This window comes from Lolium rigidum, chromosome 6 (genome assembly GCF_022539505.1).
Source record: "Lolium rigidum isolate FL_2022 chromosome 6, APGP_CSIRO_Lrig_0.1, whole genome shotgun sequence".
In the NCBI taxonomy this organism is placed as follows: Eukaryota; Viridiplantae; Streptophyta; class Magnoliopsida; order Poales; family Poaceae; genus Lolium; species Lolium rigidum.
This window is the reverse complement of record NC_061513.1, coordinates 18,302,899-18,313,114: the sequence shown is the minus strand read 5'-3', so window position 1 is coordinate 18,313,114 and position 10,216 is coordinate 18,302,899. Positions and strand designations below refer to the sequence as shown.

Sequence of the window (10,216 nt, the reverse complement as noted above, 5' to 3'; positions counted from 1 at the left end):
ATACAAAAATGTTATATCTTGAAATATAGCATGGTATTATATCAGTTTATAATACTATGCAGATTCAGAAGGGATGGCAGGAAGAAGCGAAATCTCAAATTCGTGAGATGCAACATTGACAGTAAGAACCATGTCATGTTGGTCGCTTGCTATAAGATGGCTTGTGGTGAAAACCTGTGCTATGACTACTGGACATGAGTATGATACCCAACACATAACTTCATCTAACCTATTCCAAAACTTTTGACCTGCCTAACATTATGGAGTTTGTGAGAATGGGGATTAATGGTGGCATTTTCAACACTGCCTGTGAAATCCAGTAATTTATATATAGTTCAATTTTCCGAGGTCCCCAAATGGAAGAAAGTGATAGGTGATGGTGTTGTTACTAGTGAAAACCTTCATTCAGCTGTGGAGACAAACAAGTGGCTTCACTTTATTTTCTCTCTCCTCCCAAGATCTCATCTTCTAAATCATATTTTTAAAGTTACCGTGGATTTCCTGCTTGACTAGAGTCGTTCGAGCTATTCATATCTTTGTGGGCGTAAATATCTTCCCATGTCTCTATATATATGGATAACCTGTCGGTCCGACTGAGAGACACATTCAAAATTGGAAGAATAATATTTCACCCCGTCGGTTAAAATCTGAGACGCTTGCCATCAGATTAGCAAAATGTAGGCTATCTCCCTCCTGACATGATAAGCAAGACCCTTCTTGTTAGAATGCTGTCTTAGCTCCTCAAACAATTCAACTAGCCGAGTCAGTAGTAGGAAAAAACCAATCACATCCAAATAAGTAAAGAGAGAAAAGTTTGCAGCAATTTCATTCCGTATAACTCCCCAAGACAAAATCTAATACGCAAGGAAATGGAGATGGTGTCAGCGAGTAAATAGATTATGATGGGACGCGATCGCAGCGGGTAGTATCTCGTGTTGCTCGCGCTCCTCCATCTGCTGCAGCTTCCTCTGCATCTACTCGATCTCTTTCATACACCACCGCACCGAATGCTCGTAAGAACTGGACAGCATAAACACACCATGCGCTCGAACCCTCAAAAACGCGAGGCAGTGCTACGCTGTGAATTAATTGGGGAGGAGATGTTGGGTCCGTTACCACCACTCGTTGTCTCCGGAGGAAAGGTGGATCTCGTCATCCTTGATGGACAAGGCGTGATTGCCCTTACCCGAGGGCATCTCACAGTCGTCGGTAGTGATGGTTCACGTGGTGCTCCCATGGGCCGCAACGCTCCATCAGCAACAAAGTCGCTGGAGCTGCAGCGGAAGTCGGAAAGGTCACTAGAATGCATGCATTATTGCTTCCGTGAATTTTTTGGTGACCAATGAACATGTAAAAAGCAAGTATATAATCTGATCAGTTAGAGTGAAGAGCACGTATGGATGACGTGTGATATCCATTCATTGTCAAAAAAATGTATGCTCTCTATTAGTATGTTGATTTTAAAATGAGTTAAACTACTAACTGTTGCCCATACATACATGATACATGTGCCAGGAGATCTTCCTTTGTGCAGGTAAAGGCAGCTACACATGATGGAAACTCATGTACAAACACGCTACCTTAGTACCAGGTAGGGGTACTAGCCACCCAACAGGCCCATACTCCAAATTGAAATTCTTTTAGCAGCGCAGCTGGGAGCACCCAATGGTTTTTGTTTTGAAAGAATAAGAACACAAACTCGTGTCTGTGAGGATTTTAATCTTGTTGGGTAGTCGTACATCAACTCGCCGAGCCAACTGAGGTAGGCTCACTTGTTCAAACGGGATTATTCATGGAATACACTAGTAATTTGTTGTCTAGATTAAGATCAAATTTATGAACGAGTGATATCATTCCTCTGAAGTCAGAAATATATGTAACTAGGATTTCACCATCTATAGAACTTTACTGAACCATGCATAAAAAATTGCACCAAAAACTCATGCATAAAAGTGGAGAATGACATCCACTTGTGATTTTTATTCTTGCAATTGGTACTTTCCTCGACCAATTGTGCTTCTAACATTTTAATGGTTTATATTATAGAGGAATTAAACTAACACACATTTACTTTCAATCTCATTGTGTAAGCTGATGCATATATTAAGGATACCAACAACAATTTGCGTTACTCCCAGATGAGTATATTTTACAATATGCCTTTGTCACAAGCCTTGTCATGAAGATGGAAGCAAGAAGCCACACAAAGTTAGCTATGAAGAACAAATATCATTCAAAAAAGAGAGGATAGAATCTTAACCCAAGTGCGAAAATCGCCCCAGTAGAAAGCTGAAAACTTATGTGTGTGTGAAAACTACAAGGTTTATCAACAATCTATGGGGTGATTACTATGACATCGATTTTCCGGAGGACTCAAAGGAGGGAGATGAGAGTGATGGACCAATGAAAATTGAGGAGGAACAAGAAGAAAATGAAGATGATAAAGTTTAGGGGGAGGATAAAGCTAAAAATGAACATGTTTTGAGGACCTCACCATTGAAGCAGTCTAAAAATCCCTCATTAAATACTTGTAAAGAAATCAAATGGGATGGTCAAACGGTTAGAAACTAGAGAAGTTTTATATAAATGTGTGAGAGTTCAAGATCTCAATATGGATGTTGGTGGGGCAGTTACGGTATAAGATGAGTTAGGAGTAGCCATCATCTGTTATGTTGAATATATGTCTGAGAAACATGATCATACATAGATGATTCATGGAAGAATTCAACAAAAAGGTTCACGTGATGTCATTGGCAATGCTTCAAATAAAAGGGAGGTTCTTCTTTACTAATGATTCCTTGGGGCCATAAGTGCAGAAAAGACCATTTAGAAGCTGCTAGTATGGAGAGGGACAAGGCATGGTATAGGAAGGAGGAAGGTTTGCTAGTGGACTCAATTTTCAAAAGCTTATAATATCTTGATAAAGGTGCCTTTTTACCTTATGATAAACTAGGCAATGGATCTAGCATTTGTAGTTCTTATGACGAGCAGGAATCAAATGGTGATGAATTAAAAATACTATTGATGTCGGAGACCATCTTTGTCTTCAAGAATGTTACGTACCATGTTCATGTGTTTCTCTATACAAGGCTTGATTTTTCAAGGCTAGACGAATTGTAGGCCCGAAGACATATTTGGTATGCCATTTGCCTTCATGTCTAAATATGTTGGTGATGTTGATTATTTAAGCGTTGGGAAAAAAGTGATGCCTCTGGAAAGTTTATTATTTTCTCTAACAACCACCCTCAGTAAGTAGTCACATCTATCCTTATGAATGTAAAATGTGTTTGATACATTTATACACTATCTTTACAAACCAACAATATGTTAGATACACTTTTACACTATGATCAACATTTACATATTTATGTGTCCAATTTTCTTGGCAATAAATTTTAATTGTAAAATTCTTGCAGAAATCTTTAGAAATAATTTTATTGTAACATCCAAAAAAATTGAAATTTTGGAATATTTTTTCAATACAAAATGGTTTATATTGTAGACCTGGCTGAAAATCTAGGAGAAACTAGAACTTTAAAATTGTTTCCCAACCTTGTGGTGTGGTGTTCAAAATAAATAATCGATTTTAGTTTCCTCTTTAAACCCAAGCTCATTTTAAAAGATTCGACGAATAGTTAAAGTGCGCAAAAGTCATAGGTTTCGAAATAATTGATTTTATCTTTCTCTTTAAGCCAAAACCTGTTTTGAAGTTCTACAAATGTCCCTACAATACAAAGTATCTAGAATGTTTTGGTTTCCAAAGGATTTTATTTGTTTTCTTGCATAAGACCGAAATTATGTTTCTAGATTTGTTAAATAGCCTATTAGCCCAAATACGAATTATATCTCTGTATTTTGTTTCGAGTGGAAGAGTATATTGTCAATTCATGTCCCAAAATCAGGCTAAAAATTTTACAGAGTTTATTTGGTATAATTTGAAGACTTAAAACTATTTCTACAAAACAGGACATAAAAAGGAATTTTTTAAAAAAAAGGTGACCGGCCGGCCCAGCGACGCAGCACTCCGCGTCTCCTTTATTTGTTTTCCTGACGGAAGGACCCCACCATGGTTCATCCGGGGGAGATCGAGCTTCAAAAAATTGTGAACCCTCACATCTTCAACAAAATCACTTGGGTTGGAAATAACAGCAAACATTGTCTTATCCTCCACTTAGAAATAGGCTTCTCCATGCTCTTTAAAAGAATAACAATCTGGAGATTGTTCCATATAAAGGAATAAGAGGATTCCAGACTACAGTGTGTAGCATCAACATCATATTGCCAAGGCCTCCCAAGAAGAATAACCTCCAGCAGCAGGAGATCGACCTCCGCACGGTTCCGAACGACTCCACAATTTCCTCGTCGATTCAGCCTCATTTTGATCCCATTTTGTTGCCTCTTTGGATCCTCTATAAATGTACCTCACATCATCTCCGTTTTATCCCCTTTGAAACCCTAGAAATAGCGGTGCCAGACTGCCGAATTTCTTCGTCGATGTTCCGTCGCCGCCATTGCCATTGGAGCTCGACTCGAGGTTGCAGAGTACCCCGCATCCCCCTTTTCTCCCTGTGTTCTTCCCCCAGATCGACCACGTCTTCTTGACCCTTTCCCCCCTCGGCAGGAGCCCCAGACACCGCCGGAGAATCGTGGAGACGGAGACGATCAGCGGGGAATATAAAGAAAACGCCATGATCACCACTGTGACCGTCCACTGCAGCCTCAGCCTGTCATTCACTCTGTCATCGCCTAGCCGTCCGCCGCCGGCTACAACATGTTTTCTTCTAATTCTTGAGTTTTGATTTTTACGAAAAAAATCAAAAGAACACCATGGTACTGTTAGTCTAGAGTTTTACGAAACTTACAGAATTTCAGTTAGCCATAGTGTTTATAGTATTTTAACTATAATTTAAATTATGTAACTGAAAACTACTTCCTCCTATTCATATTACTTGTCACTAGTACTAGTATGGATGTATTTAGAACTAGTATCTAGATACATTTATATTAGTAGCAACTAATATGGATAGCAAGTACTGCAATTTTCTATGCAAAAGGTTGTTGTTTGTGTTGAAATGTCTATTTAAAATCTCTATTCAATAAAGAATTGCTAATAAAGTATTTTTGAACCTAAATTATTTGCAAGAGCATGCTTGCATTACTTTGTTATGTATTTTGGTAGCTCTGTACTTCATCTAGATATACTTCCATTGGGTACTTTGGTAGCTCTGTACTTCATCTAGATATACTTCCCTGGCGATTGATAACGGTGTTAAAAAGGTGTATTGTCTTCCCAAGTTCAATAAATAAATCTGAAAACGAAATAGACAAATACAGCAAAAGTTCTCACGAGCACGGGTAGCACAGACAGACAGCTGGTCCTTAACCCATTTGACAAAATTGGTAACTCAAATTTAGCAGACCACTCTCTGCACACAGCACTTGAATTAGTGGGTAAAACAAGATATTTTTTGCCACCAGCTTCCCAATCTCCACATCTCTGACGATGAAGTCCAGGCAAACTACAGTAAATCCAATGAATCAAGGGATGACATCATCTCTCATCAGCACTCAAACAACATAATACCGTGCTTAACATTCACTTTAAGCCCACCAGTGACACGTGTAAATCAAACCGGGTAGAGAGGTCCAACAGGAGCACACCCGCGTAGAAAGCAAGATCTGGCAGCAGCCTGCCCACCAGTGGAGAAATTCTCACCAGTTGGTCAGTCTGAACCCCAGGCATCATCACGCGCAGCTTGTCGGGCAGTAATCCGGCTCCTCCTCGCGTCCTCCTGCTCCTTCCGCTCACCAGCACTAATGCTTGTGAACTGCTTTAGCCCCATCCCGTGGGCGATCAGCCTCTGTGCTGTTCTCGCGGATGTCTTGGGCCTCGGCGTCGGCGGTTCTAGGTCTGCAGTCCGAGTAGAAAACAGTGTGAGATCTAAGTTGGAAGCTACGGTCTACAGTTCTACGCATGATCTGCAGGGAGAAGATCAAGCAAAAAAAGAATCATCAGAAGGCACAAGCTGTTACCTGTACCGTCTATTTTAGCCAAGAGATCGTCATCATCCTTTAGTGACCGCACTTTGTATCTTGGAGGCACACAAGCTTGTGCCTCACTAGCTACAGGACAATAGGCCAGAATGCAGCAATGAGAATGCAATGAATAAAGGCAGAAACCAGAAGTAATTGAAATATTGCAAGTTCATATCATCAGCATCAAGTACTAAGTTCCAGCAGGACGGAATAAAAACTGAACCAGCATGACAGTTGTCTGAACAAAACCAACACTAGTAGTAAAATATGAATTATGCTTTCTATTGAAGTGTGCATTTTTCTTTCTAGATTTGACTTCAGAAATACCCATGGTTTTCCCTCGCACGTATCAAAATTACGCATATATCAATATAAAAATGAAACAAACAAAGTGCCACAGAACCTAATTGGAAGAAGGGAATTGTGTCAATTTGTTCTAATTCTAATATTTTACTGACAGAATTATGGTGAGACAGCATAATAATTTAGCTCGAAAGGTGTGGCACTGTCCTTGTACAGGAAATAAATATGAAAATGAAAATAAATTTTCTGCAATGCATCATATTGGACACGAGAGTTTTGCTTCCAATAGGTAGACAGCACGTAGTTGTACAGTTCAATAATTATAAAACCCAGGTTTAAAAAGATGTGACGAAAGTTTCTAGATCATGCTATATGAAGAGAAATGTACAGAAAGAATATCAGAAATAACCGTAAGACCCAAATTACCAGATGATGGAGTCCGAAAAACTGCAAGTGCAATAGTATCATTGACCCAGCGAATGGCAACTCCATGGTCTCCGAACTTGTCAAAAATCCTTTCCAAATCTGTTGTGCGTGTGCTAGATGGGAAGTCATACAGAACAAGAACATGCCTCGTCCCAAATCGTTTTGCACCTACAGAGCCAGACAAAAGATTAAACATGAACAAGCTAACGAGACAGGTAAGATTATCATCCTGAATAAATAAATTACCAGTCCTGTTCTCCTGCTCGTCCTCATGGTCTTTTGATCCACTATGAGGATCAGACCCCTTGTCATCCAGATCTCTCTCTGAACCACACTGGTCACTGTACAGAACACTCTTATCGTAAAGAAAGGAACCCCTTCCCCTCCTCTTGGGCCCCGAAGACGGAGTGCTACTTTTCTCTGAAGATGGAGTGCTGCTTTTCTGTGAAGAAGACACCCTTGCCTCCTGTCCGATGGGACGCACTAGTGTCTCGTCGCCACGATCCGCGATAGCCTCCCAATCTGCATATGCGCAGGGAAAGAATGCAAGTTCTCAGTCCTGTCTAAGCTGTTTCCAGAATAGCACACAGAGACAGAGATCGCTAGAATTATTACCATCGTCTTCATCTTCGTTCTTCTCATCGGTGTTAGCTGAGACTTCTGAGTCCTTGGATCCCGTAACAGCCACTGGTGATGAGGAGTTCTCCGTCGTCCCACGGTCTCTTCAGTATACATCATTAGAACCAGAGCAGGAGTCAATCAGGTGGCCGAAACAGGAGGCAATGGCAGATAATATTGTTCAAATTACGGTCAGTTTTTTGCGAGTCGGATCTTTGGTATCTAAGATCACGAGCTATAGGATAAAATTTACGAAGCAATTTTTAAAAAAGCACTGCCGATTGGCAGGTCTGGTTGTTTGAGCATGCGAGTATTCGGTTCAGAAGCAAGAACAGGAAGCGGAGGGAGCAGAGAAGCAAACCCTAAGGCCTGGGGGGCTTTCTCCGCGCGGAGGCGGAGGACGATAGCCCGGGAGCGGATCGCGTCGGCCTGGAGCGTGTTCCCGCGGGAGGCGTGGAGGCCGGCGAGATCGCCGAGCGCCGTGGCGAGGCGGAGGTCGGCGCCCGGTGGAGGCGGGGATGCGGAGGTGGAGAGGTTGGAGACGACGGACTCGAGGAGGGAGATGGCGCCGTCGACGTCCCCGGCGTCCACCAGGTCGTCTACCTCCTCCGTCCAGCGGCCGCCGCCGGCCGCCGCGTCCATAGCTGCCTAGCTGGTGGGGTCGGACTCCGGTCTCTGTTTCGCGTAGACTGACAGACAGGTGAAGATAGTGGTAGGCAACTCCGCTAAACTGATAAACTCAACGTTGTGATTCGCGTAGACTTTTTCCATTATAATTTGCTTCATGATTCAGTTACCTCGTTAATTTGCATAGAGTAAGATATGTTAGAGGTCATAGAGTTATATACAATTTTTGTACCACAACTTGGACTAAATGTGCAATTTAGTATCACAATTTGTAAAAGAGCATTCGCGTACCTAGATTTGACACTTTGATTCTCATTAAAGCTGAAATATTCTTCAGTGAGGGGCGATGTTTTTGTCGATAGCGAAGCACCTGTGGTGACTTCGTCAATCTCAAAACCCGTCGGATAAAGTTTTTTTGACGAAGTCTCTCGGAGGTACTAATATGGATAGGGTGTGCGTGCGTGCGTTTATAGGGGTAAGTGTATGTGCATATATGTGAGTGTCTGCATCTGTACTATGTTTCGCAAAAAAATACCACAATTTCACCGAGCGAACAAATTGGTTCAGGAGAGGTCACGTGGGTTGTATTTTTCTCTCGCAGAAGTAACCTTGTTGCTTTTTTACCTGCGAGTCTCACCTGTCAGAACATAGAAAAAATTGAAAACAAAGTAGCGCTTGAGCAGCCTCAAAAACAAAGTTGCCACCGACCGAGACAACTTCCATAAATTGTTGTTGAACTTTATTATATTATGTGATTGCTGAAAAGCAATAACGTGACCTACGTACACTTTTTTTTTAGATAAAAGATCAAAGATCCAACGTTAAATTAATAACAATTTTAACGGTGAAACAAATACACGATGTTGTGCACACACATACTAGACAAGGTTCATCCTAGGAAACACCTGCCGACAATGCGAGCAGTCGGCACAACTAGTGCAGTCTACAAAGAGGAATAGCAAGCGCGAGGACAGGATACATTGTCGGACCGATGCTCACCCCCTATATAGCACGGTCGAACCAACAATCACCACAACCGTATAGCACCACCAATGCAAACGCCACCGGTGGCTGTCCACCACCAGGAATCGACCAATAAAGCTCACCGCCAACAATGAACTCCAAGGACGAGCACGTCGAGAAACACCGTGGGTGCATAACACAAATGAAGTTTTGCCGAGGAGGCGGTTCGAGGCGCACCTCCGCCACCCAAACAACGAGCCCCGCACAACGTGAGAACTCCAAGGTGACATCTTGAAGAATATGACAACGCAGGAGCGCTGCCACCCGATCCGGGGATCTTGGGTTTTCACCCGGAGACTGTGGAGTAACCGCACCACCACCACGACGCCTCCAAGAAGGGAACGACATCTACAGACGCCACCGCCGTGACCTAGAAGGGCAAGGATTCCCCCGGCAGATACACTCAACAGGCCACACGGGAGCGCTAGGGTTCTCCAATTGTTCTGGTACGTACACTACGCCACAGGACGTTACCATTGTGAAGACTTGTTGAACGTACATCTTTTGCGTTCGCTGACAGTCCGGAGCATGGTGGCATTGTAGGCGACGCCCCCGATGGCTTCGACGGTTGCCGTAATGAGTCAATAGAGAGCCAAAGAACAAGAAGGTGTTGCACTAACACATGCCACAACAACGAGGGAACGCCTCGCCACAAAAGAGCACAACATAGAACGAGTTGTAAATTGCAGATGCTAACGACCATGATGACGCCGTCATGGCCACGATGTGTTGCCGGACTGGCACCGCCGACCGCCATGATGTGGTGCGTGTTTAGCAGCGGAGCACGAGGAAGAGGATGTGAAAGGACACGGATGTCGCCTAGAGGGGGTGAATAGGCGATTTAAAACTTTTACGAGATGGGCTTAACAAATGCTGAATAAAACTAGCGTTTACTTTGTCAAGCCCAAAACCTATATACTATGGTTCACCTATGTGCACCAACAACTTATATTATGCGATTCAAGCAACTATGTGATAACAAGATATATAACTTCAAGCACGATGGCTATCACAAGGTAAAGTGCATAAGGAAAGAGCTCGCGTATAGAGATAACCGAGGCATGCTGGAGACGATGATTTATCCCGAAATTCACACTCTTGCGAGTGCTAATCTCCATTGTAGAGGTGCGGTGGCTTAGTGCTCCCGAACGCCACAAGAGGCCTCACCTTGAGGTGTGGTTGC

At 42.6% G+C, this 10,216-nt stretch overlaps 1 protein-coding gene across 1 annotated transcript; it reads right to left on the bottom strand.

The window, feature by feature from the left end:
- Positions 1–5,673: 5,673 nt before the first annotated feature.
- LOC124661255 (coiled-coil domain-containing protein R3HCC1L-like) lies at positions 5,674–8,025 on the bottom strand. The gene is made up of 6 exons (XM_047199121.1): positions 7,745–8,025; positions 7,381–7,487; positions 7,012–7,287; positions 6,766–6,933; positions 6,034–6,123; positions 5,674–5,911 (listed from the first exon to the last, which is right to left on the bottom strand). The coding sequence occupies exons 1-6, from the start codon at positions 8,023–8,025 to the stop codon at positions 5,724–5,726; spliced, it is 1,110 nt and encodes a 369-aa protein (XP_047055077.1). The 3' UTR covers positions 5,674–5,723.
- Positions 8,026–10,216: the final 2,191 nt, after the last annotated feature.